The following is a 27,595-nucleotide window of genomic DNA, read 5'->3' on the forward strand; positions in this document are numbered from 1 at the left end:
GGGATCTCAACACAGTCCATCCCAAAAGGTGTCACGGAATTCAAGGACAGATACGTAACACAGCAGATGAGCTACAAAAGCGGGAAAGTTTATTAAAGCAAAAAAGACAGTCTGGAGATGTGAGAGTGGTGAGCTAGAGGGCGGGAGGGCTGGGAGGGAGGTGCCTGCCCTGGGGGCTGGGTTTCTATCTGTCATTGACAGTTGTTAACTAGGAGGTGGAACATTCAGTACTCAGGTGAGGATTCTAATTAGAAGCAGAGTTTTGCGCCTTTTCTTCTGTATTTGGTCTTAGGTTTCTGGTCAGGGCTCCTGCCTCCTTGGGTCTGTGTGGTTTGACCCGGAGTCTTGTGGAGTGCTGCCAGAACAGGCCTCTGACTTTCCTGATAGCTGCCCATGACTTCTCTCAGCTGGCCTACAGGTATCCTGTTAGAGTAGGCACTTAGCTAGGTTCTAACAGTGTTCTGAGATATAAGTTCTGGAAGCAAAGTTGTAACCGAGGCCCAAGGGTGCCAGAGCCCGTGGCTCTGTGGGGTTCAGGCACTCACTTCTGACAAAATCCAAAGAGGGAGACGAGTGGTGGTAAAACAAGAAAGGGATTTGTTTCCAGGAGGCCAACACCAGGAGACAGGCTAGTGTCTTTGGCTATCTCCAAAGTGCTGAAAATACTTCTAGGTTTGAATGAGGAAAATGTGGAACAAAGGGTGGTGGGTGCGTGCCGGTGGGCAGTAAAGAATAAAGGTCAGGTGGGATTGTCTTGGGATCAGTCCTGCATTGCATGGGCATGTCTGGGCAGTGCCCCCTTGCTTGAGGGGCTGGTTTTGGTAACCGTTCCAGGATGCTTTGCCTGCTGGGTCTTCTGCCTGAGTTACAAGATAAGCTGGTGAGAAGAACGTAATCGGTTAAGTGCAAAGTGAGGTCAAAACAGGGTCTTTCGAAATAAAAACATATGTTGTCCACGTCTACACGTGATTCTGTAGTGGTGTCCTGTCGCTTTGCTGGAAATTCTGAATGTGAAGTTATGTGAATGTTACCATAGTATCTGCTGGTGTTTCCCAGTGTTTCAGCATTCTATGTAGGGTACAGTCCTTTGTAAATACTCCTCAATTTGACATTTCTTATTTGTTGAACAAAATTTTTTGGATATCCGTGGTAAGTAGTAAAAAGATACTCTTGGGACACCTAGATGGCTCAGTCGGTTAAACCTCCGACATCAGCTCAGGTCATGATCTCACGGTTCGTGGGTTCGAGCCCCGCGTTGGTTCTGGAGCCTGCTTCAGATTGTGTCTCCCTCTCTCTTTTCCTCCCCTGCTTGCAGTCTGTCTCTCTCTTTCAAAAATGAAGATTAAAAAAATTAAAAAAAAAAAAAAAAGATACTCTTTACTGCTAACTTTACTACTACTCTTTACTACTTTTTACTAATAAAGAATGAAGTATTTTAAGAATCATGTAGGATTTTGGAAATTCTGATTTCTTGGAAACCTCAGATGTGAGGAGACCAGTTCAGTTCATGTTAGCTGTTAGGTGTTCACTGGGGGTGAAAGCAATGTGAATGGCAACACACAGATATAATTAACATTTAGGGGGTGGAATTGGTAGGGCACCCTGAATGTGGGTGTGAAAAGGAGAAAGGGGGCAAGAGTGTTGCTTGTTTATGACCTGAGAAACAAGGTGAATAATGGCAATTCATTGTGAAAACACACGTGGGAAGGGGTAGAGATAATCTCAGTGACTGTGTAAAGTCGACTCTTGAAGAATGCAGGGTGAAAGGGCACTGACCCCCTGCACAGTAAAAAAAAAAAAAAAAAAAAAAAAATCCACATAGAACTTTTGACTTCCACCCCCATCCCCCGCAACTTAACTGCTAATAGCCTGCTGTTGACCAGGAAGAAGCCCTGCTGGTAACTCGGTTTACACATATGTTATGTGTTGTGTGTATGATGTGCTGTATTTTTATAAAAAAGTAAGCTGGAGAAAAATGTTAAAATCATGAGGAAAATACATTTAAAGTGTTTTGTCAACTAAACTCCATCTGTGCGTGGACCCACACAGTTCAAAGCCAGTGTTGTCAAGGGTCAACTGTGTACCTATAACAGGGTAAGTTCAGCTTTGTGCTTTTTTTTTAAAAAATTTCTTTAAATGTTTATTTTTGAGAAAGACACACAGAGCATGAGTGGGGGAGGGGCAGAGGGAAAGGGATGTAGAATCTGAAGCAGGCTCTAGGCTCCAACCTGTCAGCATAGAGCCCGACGGAGGGTTTGAACCAATGAAGTGCGAGATCATGACTGAGCTAAAGTTGGATGCTTAACCGACTGAGCCACCCAGGCACCCCTCAGTTTTGTGCCTTTTGAGCACAAAGTATTTTGCATCATCCAAATGGAGGTGTCTCGTAAAGAGATGGAATATGGATTTTGAAGTCCGTACCACAGAAAAAATGAAAGCAGTGGAAGAGGGCCAGGAGATGCCATTATTGGAGATACCAATAATGAAGGACTAATTGGACAGTGGAGCTTCCAAAGGATCCTTAAAGAAGTGTCGGGGCAACGAGAAACCCTACAGAGTGCAGGGCTGTGGCAGCCGGGAAGGCCTGTGGGCCATACTGTCCGATGCTATATGCAGTGACCCGGTGTTGATAGCTAAAAAGTGTCCCTGTGACTTGGTGATAGCACTTGTGGATCAAAACTGGAGGACCATTTGAATGACAAGGTGGGAGATGACCCTAGTCTGCCATGGGTAGTGGGGGCTGACAGGAGTAAATGGGGTGGAAAAAGTAAGTGAAGGCAGAGCAGGGAAGGAAGAGTGAGGAGCACGGTGGCTGGTAGGGAGGATGCCATCAGAGGGCTTTTGTTGCTCTTGATTGTAAGAAGAGACCCAAGTGTTTACTTCCTCCTTACTCATAAGTGAGGAGGGAGAGGCGGAAGATAAAGGAGAAAAGTGCCTCAGAAGCAGAAAGGGGTGGAGTCCAGGGCACAAGGTCTGGGTTAGTCTAGGCCTATGGGGGGAAGGATGGAAGAACGCCTGTAGATGGGGGTACGGTGGTACATTTGGCTCCAGGAAGCCCAGGGAATTCCATGAAAACTTTACCCCTCATTGTGAAGCTAAGAGATGGAGGCCCTTTGCTAAGGGGAGTTATTTGGGGAAGAGGCTTGAGAACAGTCGTGACTTGAAGTCACTGCTGTGGACTGTAGGAGAGCCCTTTGAAGAGGGTATTCTAAAAAGGATTTCCAGGCAGTGTCTAGAGGCTCGCGGAAGTAGGAGATCCGGAGTTTAAGGTGCTGGGAATCTACAGGGTTCTGTTAGTTTTGTTCTCCCACTGTTTAGCAACCTGGTGTGATTCTAGGAAAATCAAGCCAGTGTACTGATCAGGCTTTGGGGTTTTTGTAGGCTACTGCGACAGGATTATTGAGGGGACTGGCAAAGAAGTTAAAGTAAGCGGGGCGCCTGGGTGGCGCAGTCGGTTAAGCGTCCGACTTCAGCCAGGTCACGATCTCGCGGTCCGTGAGTTCGAGCCCCGCGTCAGGCTCTGGGCTGATGGCTTGGAGCCTGGAGCCTGTTTCCGATTCTGTGTCTCCCTCTCTCTCTGCCCCTCCCCCGTTCATGCTCTGTCTCTCTCTGTCCCCCCCCCAAAAAAATAAATAAATAAAAAACGTTGAAAAAAAAAAAAAAAAGAAGTTAAAGTAAGGGATCAAAATGCTGGATTTGTTAAAGGAAGTAAAGATGGAGGTGTTTACATACATGAGAAGTGATCAAAGGATGAAGGGCTGATTCAGCTGAACAAGTCTGGGAGTACACCTGTGGGAATAAGCTGGAAAGTGGGAGTTGATTAGCTCAGAAATGACAGTGATACCCAGGCCCTGACCCTGGCCCTGGGGGTTAACATGAAGCAGAGGCAAAGTTTGTGGGGAAATGAGGGAGCTGAGAAACAGAGGAGCCGGCATACTGAACAACTAGTAGACACCCCTAGGGCAGTGGCAGGGTTTGCATGGGGAGAAGGACTGTCCCCCAGAGTTACTTGGTGAGGGGCGAGCCAGTGGGAGGCTGGTAGATGACAGCAGAGAAGGTTTTCAGGCTTAATGGTAGAAGTCTCACAAGAGGAGTTGTAACATGAGTGGAGTCCTTGACTACAGACAGCGTTGGCTTCTGTCGTGGGAGGACCAGTGAGTGTGGGAATTGGGGGAGGGGAGACTCCACCTGAGGGGTGAAGGAGAGTCCTTGTCATCAGGAAAAGGACATCAGGTTTCACTTAAGGACAGAAGGTAAACATTCCACAAAACAGTCCGTGGCTGTAGGATTCATTGGCCGAAATTACAGGTTCCAGAGGGTACACATTTTAGGGGACATCATTGTAGGAGTTTGGGTAAGTGGCACACAAACACAGGACACTGTTGGTGGCAGCAGTCCCTCAGGGAGCTGTCCGAGGCTTGTTCCGGGTACACTGAGGCTGGTGCCTGGGGTTTCTATTGGCTCAAAACCTGAAATCCAGGAAGCAAGGGCAGCCATTAAACCTTCAGCCCCTCCAGAGGAGTGCCCCACAGGCGACAGCATACTCCTGGGCTTTGGTAGACCCTCCCGAGTGCTGGGCTTTGGAATTTGATAGGCTATATTCCCTTAAGCCTGAGTGGAAATTTTGGTAACCTTTTGGAGCTATTGCTGCTCTAAGCTACAGTGCCCCCCGCCTTTTCTTCCTGAATTGAATTGTATTGTTTTTGTCGCACTCCCTTCTTCTGTACCTCTCCTCATCAGGGATCCGACATTTCATTGCTCTTAATTTTGGTTCTTGTTATTTAGTAGAACTCTACCACTCTGGTAATCCATATCCTCATTACTTGAGATTTTATCTGGAGTCAGGACTCCATTTTATGTCACTATCTACAGAGTTAACAATTTTCCAAATGCTACAGAAAAGATTCTTTATCAATTCCGTATTTCCATTCACCCTCCTGACAAGGCACAGGTTTTCAAAGAGAGGTGCTTTTTATGAAATGCTGTGCCAAGAGAACCACATCTTTGTTAAATGATGGTAAGATGGTTAGAGACTCAGAACCTTGGAGCCAACTAGAGATTATCTACTTTGAATGTCACCCCCATCGTGTCTCTCCTCACCCTTTTAAGAATGAGGACATTGAGTTAGTGAGTTAGGAAGGTGGCACCAGAATCTGGGGCTTGTGGGTTCTAATCTATTACACTTGTTATGCTTCTGACTACGTCCTGTCTCGTCCCTCGTTTATCAGCAGTGCAATATGAAGGGGAGATTGGCCAATGTATGGAAGTACCTTGGTAAAGAGAAATTTTAGTATAAAATTACCTAAATAACATCTAAAAATGCCTTCTATTTTTCCACTTTTAGGAAGAAGTAAGTCTAATTTGGGGTGGACACCTCTTCATCTGGCATGCTATTTTGGACATAGACAAGTGGTCCAGGATCTGTTAAAGGTATGTATATGGCTCTAATTTTTTTTTTTTTGAGAGTGACCACATGCACAAGTGGGGGAGGAGCAGAGGAAGAGGGGGAGAGAGAATCCTAAGCAGGCTTCATGCTCACTGCAGAGCCTGATGCACAGCTCCATCCCACAATCTGAGATCATGACCTGAGCTGAAATCGAGAGTCGGACACTTAACCAACTTAGCCACCCAGGTGCCCCTATGGCTCTAATTTTTAAATGAATAAAATACATTTTGCTGTTACAGAAATTATGAAAGTCTTAGAAAAGCCAACTAACCATAGTGGCTTATTTAAAGCAATAGCTCATCACTAACACACTTAATTGTTCTTTGCTAAGTACATGAATTAGGTTAGCCTGATGATTAAAATTCTGTTTTCTTAGTCATTTGATTTTTCTGTTACTGACTTTTTAAAATTGCAAAAATGGTTGTACGAATTTGAAGATACTATTATTGTTTTTTAATATAACAGTTAAAAGATAACCAAAGCACATCTTAAATGTTTAAAAAATGTCAGAATCTCTTAATGAGCACCATATGATTTAAGACCTCACAATTTTCAATTCTATGATTTTTTTCACATATTGGTATTTCTGAAATTGTGTCTTCAAATTTAATTAGTAAACTGTACATTTAAATAGTGGTATCTTTTTCTTCCTGAGAACTTACTAAATTGGTGGAGAAAATGTGGTATTTAATATTTATTTATTTTGAGAGAGCATGCATGCATGAGCAGGAGAGGGGAAGAGAGAGAGGGAGAGAGAGAGTATCCCAAGCTGGTTCCATGCACGGAGCCTGACGAGGGGCTCGATCTCATAAACGTGAGATCACGACATAAGCTGAAATCAAGAGACAGATGCCTAATCCACTGAGCCACTCAGGTGCCCCCAAAATGTCGTGTTTCATTCAGACAGTTCTTTTTTAATATTTGGGTTTCTAAAGTAGAGTGAAAGTCTATAGATTTTTTTTTTTTTTAAATTATTATTATTTTTTTCAACGTTTTTTATTTATTTTTGGGACAGAGAGAGACAGAGCATGAACGGGGGAGGGGCAGAGAGAGAGGGAGACACAGAATCGGAAACAGGCTCCAGGCTCCGAGCCATCAGCCCAGAGCCTGACGCGGGGCTCGAACTCATGGACCACGAGATCGTGACCTGGCTGAAGTCGGACGCTTAACCGACTGCGCCACCCAGGCGCCCCAAAAGTCTATAGATTTTTAAAGAAAAGTAAACTTTTTACTCTTCTACCTATCATGTAGACTTTTACCTTTCAGGAAGCTTTATTGTTTTACTGTGAATTAAATTGAATTTTAGTGGTGACAACCAATCAATATTAATTATTTTAATTTTGAAGTATTTAATATATTTTTGGGGCTACTGGCTGGCTCAGCATGCAACTCTTGATCTCAAGTTTATAAGTTTGTCCACGTTGGGTGTAGAGATTACTTAAAAGTCTTTGAAAAAGAAATATTTAATATTTCTTGACACGTGGAAGATATCTAACATTTTCACGTTTGTTCAGGCTGGTGCAGAAGTGAATGTATTGAATGACATGGGAGACACGCCGCTTCATCGAGCTGCCTTTACAGGACGAAAGGTGAGAACATTCCATGTTCAGTGTTTGCAAGTGGAATATTTGGAGGGGCAGTCGCCTATGTTTTTTATGGCTCTGAATAGCAACTGAGAAAAGCCACAACAAATACATAAACCAGCACTTTGGGTCACAAGGTCACAAGCTCTTAGAATGAAAAGTGAGGTCAGGTTACTTCCACTCTGGCCTCCTGACAGGGACTCCTTCTGTCCCCACTCGTGTCCTTTGGGATGGGGAACTCCTGATCCTTTTTAAAAAAAAAAAAAAAAAAACAAAAAACGCTTCATTGAGGTATAATTTTATGGTGCATGAAACTCACCTACTGTAAGCGCGCATTTCAGTGATTCTTGGTACCTTTACACAGTTGTCCGGCCATCCCCACAGTCCAGTTTTAGAACATTTCCATCAGCTCAGAAAGTTTCCTCATGCCTGTTTGTGTTCATTCCCTGCTGCTCTCCCATGCCTCAGGCTACCGCTGATTGGCTTTCTATCTCTAGGATGTTGGTCTTTTCTAGAAATTTCTTTTCTAGAAATTTCTTATAGATGAAATCATACAAGCTTTGTGTCTGACTTCTTTAATTTAGCATGATATTACTGAAGTTTATCAATGCTGTAGCATTCATGTATCAGTAATTTCTTCCTTTTTATGGCAGAAGAACATACCATTTTATGGCTATGCCACATTCTTTAATCTTTTAACTGTTTACTGACAGGACTCTCTTCCTATTGTATTGCCTTGGCACCCTTGTGGAAATGAATTGATCATAAATGTGAGGTTTATTTCTAGACTTTCTATTCTGTTTCTTTGATCTATGTCTATCATTACATCAGTACTACACCACCTTTATTGCAGTAGCTTTATAATTAAATTTTGATATTGGGTAGTCTGAGTTTTCCAACAGTGACTTACATTATTTTGGCTATTTTCAGTCAAAAGTTTGTTTTTCCATATAAATTTTAGGATCATATTCTACAAAAACACCTGTTGGAAATTTGAGGTTGTCTTGTCTAGAATCTTAGGCCCATTTGGGAAGAATGGCCACTTTAACAATATTGAGTCTTTCAATCCATGAATGTGAAATGCCTGTCCCTTTATTTAGATCCTTAATTTCTCTTGGCAGTGTTTTGAAATTTTCAACGTATAGATCTTATTCTCCTGTTAAATTGTTTTCTAGGCATTGTATTCTTTTTGATGCTATTTTCAATGGAATTTTTCTTTTAATTTCCTTTTCTGATTCCTTGTTGCAACTATATAGAAAGACAAGTTGATTTTTTTTGTTGTTGATCTGTGTCCTGTGTACTTGCTGAGCTCATTTATTCTAGTAGATTTTTTATAAATTCCATAGCATTGTCTACACTGGATCTTATCTGCAAATAAAGACAAATGTACTTCTTCCTTTCCAGCTGGATACTTTCCCCCACCACAACCTCTACCCTTTACTTTGCTAGATCCTAGTATACTATTGAATAAATATGTTGAGAGCAGAAATCCTTGTTTTGTGATCCTGGGGGAATAGCATCTAGTCTTTTACCAGTAAGTATGGTGTTTGTAAGTTTTTCCTAGCTATTTATTAGGTTGAGGAAGTGTTACTCTATTCCTGGTTCTTGAAAGTTTTTATCATGAATATATGTCAAATGGTATTCCTCTGTCTTTTGAGATGATCATGTGACTTTTTCATTAGTCTATTGTGGCATATTACATTAATTGATTTGGGGATATTAAACATTCCTGTGTAAATCTTACTTCATATTGGACAATAATTGTTCTTGTGGGTTACTGGATTCTGTTTGCTAATACTTTCAGGATTTTTTTGGGTCTGTATTCATGACAGATCCTGCTCTATAGTACTGTTTTCTTGAAATGTGTTTATTTGGCTTTGGTAACAGGGTAATACTGGCCTTATAGAAGGGAAATGGAACATGTTCTTTTCTCCTGTTTTCTGAAATAGTTTGTGAAGGATTGGCTTTACTACTTCTTTAAATATTTGATAGAATTCACCAGGTAAGCCATCTGTGCTTGGACTTTCTGTGTGGGAAGATTTTAAATTATTGAAACAACTTAATTACTTTATGTAGATCTGTTCCAATTTTCTTTTTCTTACTGAATCCGTTTTCGTTATTTTGCCTTTCTGGGTATTTTTCCATTTCACCTAAATTGTCTAATTAGCTGGCATAAAGTTGTTAATAATATTCTCCCATTGTTTTCATATCTGTTGGATTGGTAATGATAGCCCTTATTTCATTTGTGTTTGCTAATTTGTGGATTTTTCCACTGGTTAATTTGGCTAAAGATTTGTCAATTTTCTTTTTAAAAAAAAATTTTTTTTAAATATTTATTTTTGAGAGAGTGAGACAGAGCATGAGCAGAGTGGGTAGAGAGAAAGGGAGACACAGAATCTGAAGCAGGCTCCAGGTTCTGAGCTGTCAGCACAGAGCCTGACGCGGGGCTCGAACCCATGAGCTGTGAGATCATGACCTGAGCCGAAGTCAGATGCTCAACCGACTGAGCCACTGAGGTGTCTCACTTTGTTCTTTTCTAGTACAGGCACTTAAAGCTATAAATTTTCATTTTAGCTGATACAATACATTTTGACATGTTTTTGTTTATTTTAAGATACTTTATAATTTTTTTGTGATTTCTTCTTTGCCCATAGATTTAGAACTATGTCTGCCACATATTTGTAACTTTCCAGATTTCTCTCATCACTGATTTCTAATTTAATTTCTCTTATAATCATATAACATACTTTGAATTATTTATTGAAGAATATAACATTCTTTTAAAAGGTATCAGGAATTAATCTGTGATACAACATCTGTCCTGGAGAATGTTCCTTCAGTGCTTGAAAAGAATGTATACTCTGTTGTTTTGGGGGTGGAGTATTCAATAAATGTCCATTGGGTTAGTTAGTAAGGTTGTTCAAATTTTTACCCTTAACTGATTTTGTGTGTTTACCAAGTATTGAGAGTGTGGTATTGAAGTCTAGCTATAGTTCTGTCAGTTTTTGCTTCATGACTTGGGACTCTGTTAGGTCCATATCCAAAATGGGGTTATATGGAATATATGGCATGTATCTTCCTCACATATTGACTTTTTTTATCATTACAAAATGCCTTTGCCTTCAGTAGTATTTCCTGCCCTAAAGTTTATTTTGTTTTATGTTAATACAGCTATTCTAGCTATCTCATGGTTACTGGTTGCATTGTATATCTTTTCCATTCCTTTCATTTTCTACTTCTCTGTATCTTTGAATATAATGTTTCTTGTAGACAGCATACAACTGTGTGAGTTTTTCTTTAGTAGACACACTGTTACATTAGTTTCAGGTGTACAACTTAGCGATTTGACAGGCTTATTGTATATTTTGCTCCGTTCACTGCAAGTGTAGCCACCATCTGTCCCATTACATCACTATTACAGTATCGTTGACTATATTCCTTATCCTCTGCTTTTTATTTCAATGACTTACTCATTCCGTAACTGGAGGCCTGTATCTCCCTCTCCCTTTCACCCATTTTACCCACCCCCTTCCCGCCTCCCCTCTGGCAGCCATCAGTTCTCTGTATTTATAATTCTGATGCTGATTTTTGTTCATTCATTTTTTAAGACTCCATTTATGAGTATTTGTCTTTCTCAGTCTGACTTATTTCACTTAGCATAATACCCTCCAGCCCCAACGATGTTGTCTCGGATGGCATGATCATATCCTTTTTATGGCTGTGTACTGTGTGTGTGTTATATCTTCCTTATCCATTCTTCTATTGATGGGCACTTAGGCTGCTTCCATGTCTTGACTGTTGTAAATAATGCTGCAGTAAACACAAGGGTGCATCTTTTCAAGTTAGTGTTTTCATTTTCCCTGGGTAAATACCCAATAGTGGAATTATTGGATCATATGGTATTGCCATTTTTAATTTTTTGAGAAATCTCCATAGTGTTTTTCCACAGTGGCTATACCAATTTACATTTCCACCAACAGTGCATGGAGGTTCCTTTTTTCCACATCCTTGTCAACACTTGTTTCTTGTCTTTTTTTATAGCCAATCTGACAGGTATGAGGTGATTATCTCATTGTGGTTTTGATTTGCATTTCCCTGATGATGAGTGATTGAGCATCTTTTTATGTCTTTTGGCCACCTGTTCAGTTGTGTGTTTTTATCCAGTCTGGCAATTTCTGCCTTTTGATTTAGTGTTCGGTCTATTCACATTTAATTAATAACAGTTTTGGATTTCCATCTTCAATATTGTATTTTCTATGTCTCAGGTTTTTGTTCTTTTGTTCTTCCTTTACTGCCTTTTGTGTTACAGAGGTATTTAGTGTAAAATTTTTATTTCTCTGGATATTAAACTTTTTGAATGTATTTAAATAGCTTCACACTCTTTATCTGCTAAATTTAACATAGCCAGCTGAAAGTCAGTTTCTATAATCAACATTTTTCTCATTAAAGGTAACTTGATTCTTTGTCTCACAAGTTTTTATTGAAAATTGGACAGTTTTTAAAAGTTTGGTGTTTTTTTTTGTTTGTTTTTTAAGTTTGAGAGAGACAGAGTGAGCAGGGGAGGGTCAAAGAGAGAGAGAGGGAGAGAAAGAGAATCCCAAGCAGGCTCTGCATTGTCATCAGTGTGGAGTCTGACCAGGGCTTGAATACACGAACCATGAGATCATGACCTGAGCTGAAACCAAGAGTCAGATGCTTAACTGACTGAACTGTCCAGGTGCCCCCAAAATTGGACATTTTTTATAATGTGTTTTAGCAGCTCTGAATTCTGACTTGTCTCCCTTCAGGTTATTTTTTTCTTTTTTTATTAACTTGTCTGGTCTTCATTTGTGAAATCTGGAATATGCCTGGCCTGATATCTCTGCTCTTTTTTTAAAAATGTTTTAATGTTTTAGCATTGTTTCTGTTTGGGACTGAATGTGTCCCCCTAAAATTCATATGTTGAAATCCTGTCCCCACAATGTGGTGGTATTAGGAGATATGGAGGAGGGTGTGGGATAGGAATGGCCTGTGGCTTCAAAGCTAATGTTGCCTGATGATCTTGCCTGGCGTTCTAGTTCCTGTTGAGTTGCCTCTCAGTTTGTTGTTGGTCTTAACTGAATATCCAGCATCATGAAATGATTTCGTTTTGTTCATTTTTATACTCATTTTTCAGGATGACCGTTCTCTGATCTTTTCATACTTCCATAGCCAAAAATTGCTTTCCCCTTTATCCTGATTTTTTTTTGATTATTTGAATGATCTGGTAAATTAACTATGGTAGAGGGCTTATTTGATTACTGACCATAGTTTAATATCCCTAAAGGTTATTTTAAAATACTAGGAGGATTTGTGAGTGTGTATCACAAGTTAATGAGTTTATTATTTGTTTCACATTTTCTATGTGTGAAACGACATAAATCTAAGGACTAGCTTTAATTTTTGCATAAATTACCATGAATGAGCCCTGGAAGTATGTGATTAATAACCATGTTTTAATTAGTACATTTTACACCATTACAGTCTATTTGTTCATATGTTGATCCTTGTGAACCAGGTATGGAGTCTTGCTAAAGCTGAGAAAAATGTAACATTTACAGTAAAAAAATATAGTGGGTAAATTGCTATACTCTATGGGATTTCAAAAATGAGCTGTAAATAGTTTAATTTGCCTGATTCATGCGTGAACTTCTTGCTCTTGATAGCCCTGCACCAGTTGTTTCTTCTGTGTAAGAATGTTGTTTGTTATCTGATTCCCATGGCTCAAGTCTACCCATTCTTGAAAGTGCAGTTCAGGTGCTGTCTGCATAAATCCTTTCCTGACTTACTGCAGCTGGAAGAAAGCTATGCTTTTTCCAGATTTCCTAAATATTTACATCACCTTCTTTTATCTTCTACTTGGTAGTTACTGCTGTGTATGTTTTTATTACTAGAGTGCATTAATCTTGCTTTCAAGGAGTTAATACATTTCAATTTTTGTATCATTGATGAGCACAGCACATGTCTTTCTGTCCATCTTACCCACATAAGATCAGTTCGTTTCTCTGTACTTGGTTCTTCTTTACATATTTGTCCATTTCTACTGTATTCTTGAACTTCGAACATGAGATTGTGCTAAGTTGGGCTTTTGATTCAAATATTAGCATATATATCATCTCTTATATTAGAAAATTTAGCTGATGCTAAGTGGGTACATCACATAGGAAACTTTAAAATGTATGTGCTTAATATTTGAGTATGATTGAATTTTGCAAAAAGTTTAATTTTCTAATTAAACTTTCATGTGCTCATGAAAGGAATCCAATTATCTTGTTTTGATGTGATCCTTTGCCATGAATATAATTTAAAATATGATAGATTCTGTGATTTAATAAATACAAAGAGTTGAAAAGGGATTTCATTTGTTATTAAAGTACTTTACATTCTTGTCTGTTTGAATATATAAAATCTCCCAAAATTTTGTGAGGCTTTTCTTGGTAATTAGTGAACTCAGGTGTTTTTGTTTTGTTTTAATTTTTTTTTAATGTTTATTTTTGAGAGAGTGAAAGAGAGTGTGAGCAGGGGAGGGGCAGAGAGAGAGGGAGACACAGAACCTGAAGCAGGCTCCAGGCTCTGAGCTGTCAGCACAGAGCCGGATGTGGGGCTGGAACTCACTCCAGGATCTGTGAGATCATGCCCTGAGCTGAAGTCAGCCGCTTAACCAACTGAGCCACCCAGGCGCCCCCTGCTGGTGTTTTATAATAAAAATTAATATACCGGAATTTTAAGATGTATTTAGTATTCCTTTATTTTTTAAATGCAGTTAGAATTCTGAAATTTTTATATCTTTATGATCAGTACAAAATAGGGATACAATCAGTATAGTAAATAATGGGATTGTGGTACTGAATTTTGTGTTGGCTACTATTTTCCAGCAGATCTGAGAATACATTTAATATACATGCTTCCTGGGGCGCATGGGTGGTTCTGTGGGTTAAGCGTCTGACTTCGGCTCAGGTCATGATCTTGAGGCTCGTGAATTCAAACTCTGTGTTGGGCTCCGTGCTGACAGCTCAGAGCCTGGAGCTGGCTTCAGATTTTGTGTCTCCATCTCTCTCTCTCTCTCTTTCTCAAAAATAAATATCAAAAAAAGATTTTTTTAAAAATACGTGCTTCCTATGTTCTGTGTCTCAGGAACTATATATCTGTCATCACCTGGCATATAGAAGATACATATAATCCTGGGGTTTATATAAGCTTATCTGTCTTGTTCTTCAAGATCCCATCTCTCACGAGTATGTATTAAATGCCTACTGTATATCAGGCATTGCACAGATGACTTGATATGTATCGTCTCATTTAATAGAGAATGACAACTCTGAACTATAGGCATAAACATTGCTATTTCTTACAGGTTGGGCTTCCCGGAAAGCCTGCTGAGCTGCAGCAGGTCAATGGGAGTGCTGTGGGATCACACTGTAGCAGGGAAGGAAGGAAAGAGGAATGGGCAGAGGCTGAAGTCAATCTGTGATGTACTCTTAAGGGACGTCTCAGCCAATGATGGGGAGCTCTGCAGAAGAGATGACCCATCAGAACTGTCCCACTTGGAGGTGAGGGAACATAATACCGGTGATGGTCAGTCAGTGGATACAGGCTGCCCTGGGAAGGGACATGACCTTGTACAAGGCAGCCCTCTTCAGCTGAGACGGTCCCTGAAATGACTAAAGGTAACAGCTGTGTCTTGGTCACTCCTAGCATCTAGGGAAGTAAGTCCCTTGTTCCTCAGGGTGAGTCTGGGTGGTGCAGCACAGCTTGGACCACAGCTCACCTTTTATTTTGCTCAGATTCACTTCTACATACGCTTTGGGGAGCAGCCTCTTCAGGGTCCCAGTGGGCAGGAGGAAGGACGATAGTGGGGCAGACTATAGCTCTTGTTGGCTGTAGTTGGCCTTTGGGCCACAACTGGATCATTTTCTCCCTCCTGTGCTGTCCATTCTAGATACAGCCTCCCCTTGGCTTGCACGTCTGCTCTTCGTGGGTTACCCAGTACTGTGACTCAGGCCCTCATCACTGGAGGTCTGCAAAGGTCATGCCCTTCATAAGCTTGTGGTTGCTACACTCATTCATTTACTGTCAAAACTGGACTAGGGAATACCAAGAGACACCTGTGTGTATCATCTGCATGCCAGACATACTTCTCCATTTCCCCACTGTGTACAGTCCTCCTTTTCTTCTGACATTCGAGTTCATCTTTACCTCTAACTCTTCTTACCTCTGGACCTTTGATAGGCTGCCTGAACAAGTGGCTTCTCTCTCTGATCTCTTGGCCTTGGATCAGAGCATTATCCTCAGGTGTGGACTGTGCTGCCCAGAACTGGAAGAAACCAATCAGACATTGTACTTCTCCATTTTGAGAAGTGCGAGATGGAATAATTTGTTCTTTACTTAGGAGACAGTGTCCTGGCATCACCCAGACCACTGAACGCCTAAAAACTTACTGACATCACATAGTCCCTGAATTCTCCCCAAGATTTATTTCCCACTCCCTAGAGCATCATGTCTTACCAAGGCTTTCAACATTCCAGCCTCTTCTTGTTCATTTGGTTCTATTAACATATCATTGATAAAGTGGACCCAGTGTGATGTTCTGCGGGATGACCAAATGGCTCTGGGGCAAAACTGTACGTGTATCCTGTTGTCTATGGGTATGCAAACCGGTTTTGATCTTTTTTCCTAATAGGGAAAGAAAAGACTACATTTGTCAGATGAGTTGCTGCGTACCATGTCCTTAAGTAGTATTAACTTGCTCTAGCAAACACAGTATGTCTGGCAGAGTGGCTACGATCGGGGCTATTTGAGTTTATGCAAGTCCTCTGCAATCCTCCACATTCCTCTGGTTTTTGCAGTGTTAGACTGGTGAATTAAATGGAAATATGGTAGGGACTGTCACCCCTGCCATTTGAGGTTTTTGAGGGTGGCACTAATTTCTCCCATTTCTCCCCATATGGGATATTAGTTTTGATTTATCTTGGCCAAGAGATGGGGGAGGGCAATTTTAGAGCCTTCCATTGGCTCTTACACTATAGACCAAGGGAGCCATGTGACACTTTGCCAACAACTGAGTGTGTGTGTTCCAATTATGTGTTCACAGACTCGGGGAGTGACTATTAGATGTCATTGTGGACCCAGTGTATGCACTGCGAGCCAGACCTGGGCCAAGGTTTCATTTATCCTCTCACTCTCGCATATGCCACCTTACTAAGGAGACAGATGACACTTTGGGTCTCTTGGCGTCAGTGTCAGCTTGGATCTTATACCTAACAATTCCTGAAATGTCTGGATATTCCCTTTTCCCCAGTGTAGTTACTTGAATAAAAGGTCATTTGTCCCCTTGGGAATAGTCTAGGAAATTCGTAGCTGTGTAGGTTTGGTTTGGTGTTGCAAAATCTTTCCTTCTGGAATTAGGTCTCTCCTTTAATAGTTTTCAGTCCAAAACTGATTCAAGTCCAGAAAACTGGACAAGGTACCATGACTTCTTCAGCTTCTGACCATTCATCATTGACTTTTTTTGATGGTACAGATTTTTACTTGGGTGCTTCCTTAGCAGCATGGACAAAAAGCAGTGGCCCCCTATAGATGTCAAAATGCCAGAAATGCCATTGCAGACAGTAGAAGTCTCTAAATAAGAAGGCTTGCTAGATTGGACATAGTATGTAAGATCATACCAGGTCATTTTGTGCCTGGAAGGCCTTAGAGGATACATCATTTACCAAAACAGGAAGAAATGACTGGTGGAAAAAGCACCAGCGTCACCGGGAAACTTATTAAGAACTATCCTCTCAAGTCTAGGGCTGCCATCAGGAAATGCCATTGTAGACCTGGTTCACTGATAGTGGGGTGTGCAAGGTGGGGGCTGTGTCCTAGGACCCTGAGACAGTAGAGGAGGTGGCACTTAAACATCAGAAGCCAGGTGGATGTAATTATGGTAATGAGCAGTGAGTTCAGAGGGGCAAGGTCAGGAGGACTGGCCTGCAGAAGTTCTGGAAATGGCTGACAACATGGCATTCCTGAAGACAAATTATATGGGCATAGCAGATAATGCTTTTGTCTTTTTTCTTTCTTTTTTTTTTTTTTTTTCTTTTTTACCCATTTTTACCAGAGGGAGAAACTACTGCCTCATACAAATTCTTCAGTAACTTACTACACATTTGTTAGACTGATCATCCACTGGGTGCTCAGTTCTGTTTCTTCATTTTCTCTCCCATCCCTCTCTCTTTCTCTTCCCTTTTTTGTCATGGGTCAATAGAAATCACTATCTTCAGGTTTACTGATCTATCTTGACCATTGTCCTGATGTCTCCTGATACCATCGAAGAAGGCATTCCTTATTTCTGTTACTATGATTTTTATTTCTAGCATTTTCCTTTAACTTATAGTTTGCACTTATCAGTTGAAACTCTTACTATGTATGTAGTCCACCTTTTCCACTAGACCTTTTAATGTAATCCTAGTTATTTTTAATTCTCTGTTTCAACATCTTGGTCATTTCTGTGTCATTCTGTTGATGGCTTTGTCTCTTGACAGTGGATTGCTTTTTCCTGCTGTTTGTGTGTCTGGTAACTTTTTATGGGATGTTAAAACAGTGTGTGTAAGCTAGTAGAGACAGAGGTACATAGTATTGGGCCTGGAAATGAGCATACCTCTTCTTAGTGTGGGGGAGGTCCAGTCAGTCTAGTCTGGAGTTGGTCTGAGCTTGGGTTTTCTTGTTGCCATAGCTACCTTCTGTGTACCACTGGCTTCAAATTTCTATTTCCAAATTCAGTATTACCTCTGCATAAGGTGCAGGCTGATTTTTCTGGAGGGTTGTTTTGCTGTGTGTGTGTGTGTGTGCGTGTGCGTGTGCGTGTGTGTGTAATGTTCCTGCTTTACTCTAAGCTTTAGGCCTTCCTAGTGTGTCTTGTGCCTCAGAGTGCGTTTCTGTCCATGCTGTTGCTTTTCCCCCATGAACTGACTATTCTTGCTTGTTCTCAGTACTTGTTAGCCTTGGGGAGGGGGGGTGGTGAGAGGAGGGGATGGAGTGAGTTCTGTGGTCCTGGTCCAAACTCCATCTTAGGTGTGGGACAGGGATTTCTTAGATGGTGGTCAATCAGTGACCCTGCTCCTCCCATAACGGTAGGGGACCTTTGGTGGTATGGATCCTTGATTGTTTCCTGTCTCTTTCCTTGGCTGAGAGAATCCTCACCGTGCCCTGTGGGTGAAAAATTTGCCGACCTTCTCACAGCAGTGTTGTTCCTTAAGGAATAACCTGAGGCAGAGAGGCTTGCCTGGGGCTTTATGCTTTTTCTGCTGCCGTGGCAGTCCCCCTTCTCCAGGCCTGTTGCACCACTGAGGGAAAGGCTTTTTCTGGTCACCTGCCTGAACCTCCATCTTTTTTTTTTTTTTTTTTTTTTTTTTTTTACTTTTTTAAGCACCAAGTGGAGGTCCGTGGGGAAGATCCTGCGGGTGGATAGGAGCTTCCCCCCATACCTGTGGCTCGCAGAGGTTCTCATGCTAGCCTTTCATCCTGTAGCAGTTCGTTAAAAATTTCAGCTGAATTATGTTATCTGCTTGTTGGCCAGTCCCTGTCTTACTCCCATACCTACCACAGTGAGCCAGTGCTTACTTTGGGGCAGTTTCCTTAGATTCCAGACTACAGGCATAGCTCAGAGATATTGCGGGTTTGTTTCCAGACAACTGCAATAAAGCAAATATTACAACTAAGTAAGTCAAATGAATATTTTGGTATCCTTGTGCATATAAAATTTATGTTTACACTATAGTCTGTTAAGTGTGCAATATCATTATGTCTAACAAAACAATGTATATACTTCAAAAATACTTTATGGATTAAAAAATGCTAACCATAATCCAAGCTTTTAGCGAGTTGTAATCTCGCTGGTGGAGGGTCTTGCCTCCATGTCGATGGTGGTTGCCGAAGGTTGGGGTGGCTGTGGCAATTTCTTAAAATAAGACAACAATGCAGTTTGCCACGTGGATCAGCTCTTCCTTTCACGAACTGTTTCTCTGTAGCATGTGTGGCTGTTGGATAGCATTTTACCCACAGTAGAACTTCTTTCAAAATTAGAGTCAATCTTCTCAAACCCTGCCATCAACTTAATTTATGTAATATTCTGACTTTTGTTATTTCAATAGTCTTCACAGCATTTTCACAGGGAGTAGATTCTGTCTCAAACCGCTTTCTTTGCTCATCCAGAAGGAGCAACTCCTCATCTGTTAAAGTTTTATCATGAGATTGCGATTCAGTCACGTTCTCAGACTCTACTTCTAATTCTAGTTCTCTTGCTGTTTGCCCCACATCTGCAGTGACTTCCTCGACAGAAGTCTGGAACCCCTCAAAGTCATCCATGAGGATTGGAATCAACTTCTTCCAAACTCCACAAATGTTGATAGTATTTTGACTTCTTCTTTTGAATCATAAATGTTCTTAACGGCATTTAGAATGGTGAATCCTTTCCAGAAGTTTTTCAATTTACTTTGCTCAAATCCATGAGAGAGGGATCACTATGGCAGCTATGGCCTTATGAAATGTATTTTTTAAGTCAGGAGATTTAAAAGTTGAAATTACTCCTTGATCCATGGGCTGCAGAATGGATGTTGTGTAAACCAGCATGAAAACAACATTAATCCCACTCTAATCTGCATCAAAGCTCTGGGGTAACTAGGTACATTGTCAATGGGCAGTAATATTTTGAAAGGAATCTTTTTTTCTGAGCAGTAGACCTCAACAGTGGCCTTAAAATATTTGGTCAACCATTTATAAACAGATATGGTATCATCTAGCTTCGTTGTTCCATTCCTAGAGCCTAGGCAGAGTAGATTTAGCATCATTCCTAAGGACTCTAGGGTTTTTGGAATGCTATTTGAACATTGGCTTCCACTTAAAGTCACCAGCTGCAATAGTCCCTAACAAGAGAGTCAGACTGTCCTTTGAAGCTTTGAAGCCAGGCATTGACTTCTCTCTTGCTGTAAAAGTCCTAGATGGCGTCTTCCTCCAAAATAAGGCTATTTCATCTAGATTAGAAATATGTTGTTTATTGTAGCCACCCTCAGTAATGGTCTAGCTAGATCTCCTGGATAACTTGCAGCGGCTTCTACATCAGCACTTGCTGCTTCCCCTTGCACGTTGGTGTTACAAATATCGTGTCTTTCCTTAAACCTCATGAACCAACCTCTGCTAGCTTCAGACGTTTCTTTCGCAGCTTCCTCCTCTCTCAGCCTTCATAGAATTGAAGAGAGGGCCTTGCTCTGGACTAGGCCTTTGGCTTGAGGAAATGTTGTGGCTGGTTTGATGTTGTATCCAGACCACTCAAACTTTCTCCATTTCAGCAATAAAGCTGTTTCGCTTTTTTTTTTTTTTTTTTTAAATCATTCACGTATTCACTGGAGTAGCACTTTTAATTTACTTCAATAACTTTTCCTTTGTACTCACAACTTGGCTATTTGGCCTGAGAGCCTAGCCTTCAGCCTGATGCAGCTGTGGACATGCCTTCCTCACTAAGTTTAACCATTTCTGACTTGTGATTTAAAGTGAGAGACCTGTGACTTTTCATTTGAATAAACATTTAGAGGTCTTCATAGAGTTACTAATTGGCCTGATTTCAACATTGTGTCTCCCAGACCAGGGAGGCCTGAGGAGAGGGAATTGGGGGAATGGCTGGTTACTGGAGCAGTCAGAACACACACATTTATTGATAAGTTTCCTGTCTGCTATGGGCACGGTCCATGGTGCTCCGAAGCAATTATAATAGTAACTTTAAAGATCAGTGATCACAGATCATTATAACAAATGTAATGATAATGAAAATGTTTGAAATAATGCAAGAATTAACAAAATGTGACACAAAAATACTAAGTAAGCAGATACTGTTGGAAAATGGTTCTGATGGACTTGTTCAATGCAAGGTTGCCACAAACCTTCAATTGGTGTAAAAACAAAACAAAAACTCTGCAAAGTACAATAAAATGAGAGGGGCTTATAGTTGGTCACCATACCACCTTGGTTCTCTGGGTTCAGCACAGTAGTTTTTTAGATTATCTGTTTTTTCCCCTTTTTTGAAAAAAATATTAAAAAAAAATTTTTTTTTTTTTTTAACATTTTTTATTTATTTTTGGGACAGAGAGAGACAGAGCATGAACGGGGGAGGGGCAGAGAGAGAGGGAGACACAGAATCGGAAACAGGCTCCAGGTTCCGAGCCATCAGCCCAGAGCCTGACGCGGGGCTCGAACTCACGGACCGCGAGATCGTGACCTGGCTGAAGTCGGACGCTTAACCGACTGCGCCACCCAGGCGCCCCTAAAAAAAATTTTTAACATTTATTTATTGAGAGAGAGGGAGAGCATGAGTAGGGGAGGGGCAGAGAGAGAGAGAGGGAGACACAGAATCTGAAGCAGGCTCCAGGCTCTAAGCTGTCAGCACAGAGCCTGCTGCAGGGCTCAAACTCACGAACTATGAGATCACGACTTGAGCTGAAGTCAGACACTTAACCAACTGAGCCACCCAGGCATCCCGAAAAAAATAAAAAATAAATAAAAAAATTTTTTTAATGTTTATTTTTGACAGAGACAGAGCATGACTGGGGGAGGGGCAGAGAGAGAGGGAGACACAAAATCCGAAGCAGGATCCAGGCTCTGAGCTGTCAGCACAAAGCCCAATGCAGGATTTGAACTCAAAGACTGTAAGATCATGACCTGAGCTGAAGTCAGACGCTCAACCAACCAAGCCATCTAGGTGCCCCCCCAAAATAGTTTAAGTTTCTTTATTTTTGAGAGAGAACATGCAGGCAGGGTAGAGGCAGAGAAAGGGGGAGAGAGAATCCCAAGCAGGCTTCACACTGTTAGTTTACAGGCAGATGCAGGGCTCGATCCCTGAACTGTGCGAACATGATCTGTAATCAAGAGTTGGATACTGAACGGACTGAGCCACCAGGCACCCCTCTGCTTTTTTTTGTTTATTTTTGTTTTTGTTAGAGGGGGTATGATGCACCTTCCAGCTTTTTAAATCCCAGGTGAAATCTGCAAGTCCTAGTTAATTTATGAAATAGGCTTTTCTTGTAACTTCAGAGACTGTGCTAATACTTAAATGTTTATTTGGTCATGTGTCTGTGCCTTATGTGGATCAGTTAATATTTAGCATGTCTTAGGAATCTTTAAGATGCTGTGAATTGCTTCTTTAAAAAACTACACGTGGCTATGCATGTGTATTTCTATATTCAGTTTTATCTTTTTGGAATTCTAGGTGACCAGATAAAAGGTCTCCATAATTGATTCTCTAATTCTTTTATCTTTTTTTCACCTGTACTCACTCCCTCTTAGGTATCTTCTGCTCCCCTATTTTCATGGGAGAGATCTTCCAATTTTTCTATTGAATATTTAATTTGCTATTATTTTTTAAGAGTCCTTTATTTTTCTCTAAATATTCCCTTTTTTGTAATCTTCATTTCTTGTTTAATAAAGAAATATCTAATTTTTCTGAGGATGTGTTCTTTTTAAGGTTTTCTTCATTTTTGAAGTTTTTTTTTCCTTACCTCTCTTGATCTTTGTCCTTTGTGCCAGTCAGATCTCAAATCTTGGTTGTAATTGGCTATTAATTCACATTTAAGAGTGATGTTTCTCAAAACTTGTAGAGGTCGGTAAGCATGAGTAGGACTTGCTGACTTTCGTTGTAGGGTCAACTTTGTTGAATTTGTATAGTAGACTGTGGTGTGTTTTCATGAGTGTATATAACACATACTGACCTCAGTGCCTCAGATTTCCCATTTTTAAGAAGACGGGTTATAATAGTACCTGCCACACAGGATTTTTGTGAAAATTTAAATGAGTTAATAAAACTCTTGGAACAGTGATACGTTGTAAATGTTAATTAAATATTAGGTATTGGTATGTAATTTTTTTAGAAATAACTTTTTTAATATCAAATCTAGCCTTAAATTTGCTCTTGATTTATTATGATCTTAGGAAATCATGCATCATTTTTCAGATGCACAGCTGCTGATATTTTTCAATAAAAATTTGGATTTGGAGGAATACTTTATTTGCCCAAGTTTGGGGAATTGTATTTCCACATGTATGGCTATTGGATAATTAAAGCTTACTATTTTAAGTCACTAGCTTTTAAAAAATATAACCTTTTAAAACAGTTGAGGTATAATTGGGGCATCTCGCTGGCTCAGTTGGTGGAGCATGCAACTCTTGATCTTGGGGTTGTGAGTTCAAGTCCCATAATCTCTAAAAAAAAAAAAAAAATTGAGGTATAATTAATTTGTAACATTAATTTCAGGTATATAACATAAGGATTCAATATTTGTATATGTTGCAAAATGATCACGGTAAGTATAGTTAACATCCATCACTGTAAATAGATTTTTCTTGTGAGAACTTTTCAGATCTACTCTTAACAACTTTTGAATATGTAGTACAGTATTAACTATAGTCCCTGTGCTGTGCATTATATCCTCATGATTTATTTCCTTTATAATTGGAAGTTTGTACCTTTTGATATGCTTTACTCATTTTGTCTACCCCTCCACCCCCTGCATCTGGCAGCCATTAGTCTGTTCTATCTTTGAGTTTGGTTTTTTGTTTTAGATTCCTGTAAGGAAAATCATATAGTATTTGTTCTTCTCTATGACTTATTCACTTAGCATAATGTCCTTGCAGTCCATCGATGTTGTTGCAAATGGTAACATATTCCTCCTTTTTATGGCTGAATAATACTCTATTGTATATGTATACCATCATTTCTTTATCCATTCATCCATTGATGGACATTGAGGTTGTTTCTGTATCTTGGCTATAGTGAATAATACTGAAGCGAACATAGGTGTGCTGGTATCTTTTTGGGTTAGTATTTTTGTTTTCTGTAGATAAATACCTAGAAGTGAGATTGCCCAGTCGTATATTCTATTTTTAATTTTTTGAGGAACCTCCATACTGTTTTCCATAGTTGTACCCATTCACATTCCCACTAACAGTGCACAGGGGTGAGAATCCTTTTTTTTCTTTCCACATCCTCACCAACACCTGTTTTGATAACCACCATTCTCACAGGTATGAGGTGGTAACTCATTGTGGTTTTGATTTGTGTTCCCTGATGATTAGTGATGTATAGCATCTTTTCATATGTGTCAGCCATCTGTATGCCTTCTTCCAAAAAATGTTCATTTGGATCCTCTGCTCATCTTAATTGGATTGTTTTTCTGCTGTTGAGTTGAAGGAATTCTTTGTGTATTTTGGATATTAACCCCTTATCAGACATACAGTTTGCAAATATTTTCTCCCGTTCAGTTGGTTGCCTTTTTTTTCTTTAAGATTTTTTAATGTTTATTTATTTTAGAGAGAAAGTGAGCAAGGGCAGAGAGAGAGGGGGACAGAGAATCTGAAGTGGGCTCTGTGCTGACAACAGAGAGCCTGAAGTGGGGGCTGAGACTCAGGAACCCTGAGATCATGACCTGAGCTGAAGTTGGACGCCTAACCGACTGAGAGGCCACCCAGATGCCTCAGTTGGTTGCCTTTTCATTTTGCCGATCATTTCTTTTGCTCTGCAGAAGTCTTTTAGTTTGATATAGTCCCACTTACTTTTTACTTTCATTTTTTAATTTTTTGCTTTTGTTACCTTTAGTCATCACCAAGACACATGTTAAGGTGTGTACTGCCTACATTTCCTTCTAGGAGTTTTATGCTTTCCTGGTCTTGGGTTCAAATCTTTAATCCATGTAGAGTTACTTTTTGTGTGTGGTGTCAGATAGTGGTCCAATTTCATTCTTTTGCATGCGACTGTCCAATTTTTCCAGCACCATTTGAAGAGACTGTCCTTTCCCCATTGTATGTTCTTGGCTCCTTTGTTGTAAATTGGCTATATATGCATGGTATGTTTTTTATAGCTATATTTTAAATGTTTTAACACATTTCCCTGCTTTCTCTAATACAATGTGTCAACATAGTGAACCCCCCGCAAAGTATTCTGATATTTCCCTTAGAATTGTATTGAAGTTACAACTCATTGTTGAAGCAGTTTTCTTGAACCTCTCCTAAATTCTAAGAGTTCAGTGATCATAATTTGTAGAAATTATTTTTTTCTAACTTTGAAACCTGAAGACTGCATTAAGAGATTGCTTTACAAGAAGTAAAATTTTCCACGGGCACCTGGGTGGCTTAGTCGGTTGAGATCCGACTTTGGCTCAGGTCATGATCTCACGGTTTGTGAGTTCGAGCCCCGCGTCGGGCTCTGTGCTGACCATTCAGAAACTGGAGCCTGTTTCAGATTCTGTGCCTCCCTCTCTCTCTCTGCTCCTCCCCCGCTCGTGCTGCGTGCGTGCATGTGTGCTCGCTCTCTCTCTCTCTCTCTCTCTCAAAAATAAATAAACATTAAAAAAAAGGCAGTAAAATTTTCATGTGGAATTTCTGCTAAAAGTAGATTAATTTTAAAAAATCAACATGGGAATGGTCATAGCATCATAATAACCCAAAGGTGGATGCAACCCAGATGTTCATTAACTAATGAATAGATAAACAAAATGTGGTGCATCCATACTGTTGGAATGTTAGGCAGCTATACCAAGGAATGAAGTACTGACACATGCTGAAACACAAAGGAACCTTGGATACATGCTGAGTGAAGGAAGCCATACACAAAAAGCCGCTGCATATTGGATAATTCCATTTATAGAAATATTCAGAATAGGCAAATCCATAGACAGAAGGTAGATTAGTGGTTGCCAGGGGTGTAGGGGAAGGAGGATTGGGGAGTGGTTAATGGGTAAGATTTCTTTTTGAGGTAATGAAATGTTCTGAAATTAGTGACGGTTGTGCACAACTCTGTGAATATACTAAAAGCCACAGAACTGTGCACTTTAAAAGGGTGAAATTTATGGTATGCAACTTATGTCCTAAAGCTATTATTAAAAAACAATCTGGGTATGGACATTTTTCTCTAAGTGTTTTGTCTGAGATGAATTCTATTATGGTAGCAGAGTAATGGTGCAGTAAGGGAATGACAATTTACTAAGCAGAGTGGATTAGGGCAGTTTAGGGGCACGATTTACAGTTGTGTTAATTTTGTTTTGCTGTAATCTTTGTTGTGTACTACTAGGCCGAATGTACTATGTGGCACCCATTAAAAAGAAAAAAAAAGGAAAGGTATCAGGCTCAAAGTTAATACTTTACTCTGCCTTCTTGGTAGTTAGTTGTTTGACAAATTGGTCAAAATGCTATCTTGACCAGGAATATTTTAAGCAAAATATATTTATTTAGGAATAGATATTAAATAAGTAGCCGTTTTGCGTGGAGGGGATATAACAACAAAGTGGACAAACTTCATAGGGGAGAACAGACAGTAGGTACAGGAAGTTAACACACTATGAAAATAATTCAAACTGGGCAAAGGGAAAGGAGTTAGGGGGTGGGCACATGCTACTTGAGATTGGGTGGGAAGGAAACCTCCTTTGAGCAAGATGCATGTTTTCTGAATTTTAAAAAATATTTAAGTGTGTCTACTCTTTTTCAGCTTCCTTAGCACCTGGTTATTTTGACTCTTTGTAGTAGAGATTCTGGCTCTACCCATGCACTGAATGTTTTCTTCAAGGTCATCAGTGTCAGTGGTTTACTGTTTTTAAGATTTTCTGTTTTCACATTTTTCTGTACCTATGTTTCTGTGCCTAACAAAGCTGATCACTTCTGGGAGGAGAGACTCTTCTTGTGGCATATCTGGTTGCTTTGATGGTTCCTATTGTTTTTTACTTTACCCTTTTAAACCACTCTTCCCTTTTCCCTTGAAACTTTCCCCATAATGAAAGCTATGTCCTCTTATGGCTTAATTATTTTTCCTGGGGGATTATTTAGAAATACGTGTTTGGACCTCCTGCTTCTCTCCAGGCATACAGGTCCTCTGTTGGGCTGCATGTTGGACGTCCTTACCTGCCCTCAGGAATCTTGAAACTTCACGCTTCTAAAGTGGGACTCCTCCTCCTCTACATCTGCTCCTTTTGCAGTATTTGAGTTGGTTGTTGAAATATGTTTTACTTTAAATCCTCCTTTTTACTGTCTCCACTTGAGAACAAACTCCTTGCTCTTTACCTGGACTGCTCTGTCTCCCCAATTACTTTTCTAATTTTGAAATCTCTTAATTCCACCCTGTGCGGGGATGCCCGGTCAGTATGCTAATGTCAGCTCTGATTTTGGGATCCCTTCGTTATTCATTATCTAAGTTTGTTTTCTCTGATTCGTGGAGAGTCTTGCATAATGTTGAAAGCTTACGTGTGTGAAGTGAATTTAACAAGAGTGGAGAGCCACATAGTCAGCTGGTGACAAGTGACTGTGAGGGAGAAGTGGATGGAGTTGGGGACTTTTGTAAAGCACCACTGACTACTCAGGACTAGATTAGGAATTCCAGGTCCTGGGAGGTGAAGAGGAAGATAATGACTCATTGTTTGGTGTCTGGGCAAAGTGGTTAAGAAGGCAGGATGGTCTTTAATTTTGGCATAGAGAAACACAGTTAGGCTTACTTTATTCTGAACATAGGAACAATGATCCTGCAACAAACTCTTAAAGAAAA

General features: G+C 40.3%; 1 protein-coding gene across 3 annotated transcripts in view; it reads left to right on the forward strand.

Moving 5' to 3' along the window:
- OSBPL1A (oxysterol binding protein like 1A) overlaps window positions 1–27,595 on the forward strand; it is a 269,191-nt gene that overhangs the window by 44,672 nt on the left and 196,924 nt on the right. For all 3 annotated transcript variants that reach the window (XM_058692476.1, XM_058692475.1, XM_058692477.1), the window contains exons 3-4: window positions 5,345–5,430; window positions 6,961–7,035. In XM_058692476.1, the coding sequence (XP_058548459.1) occupies window positions 5,345–5,430; window positions 6,961–7,035 (161 nt within the window). The remainder of the gene's footprint in view (window positions 1–5,344; window positions 5,431–6,960; window positions 7,036–27,595) is intronic.

Source organism: Neofelis nebulosa, chromosome 11 (assembly GCF_028018385.1).
Source record: "Neofelis nebulosa isolate mNeoNeb1 chromosome 11, mNeoNeb1.pri, whole genome shotgun sequence".
Classification (NCBI taxonomy): Eukaryota; Metazoa; Chordata; class Mammalia; order Carnivora; family Felidae; genus Neofelis; species Neofelis nebulosa.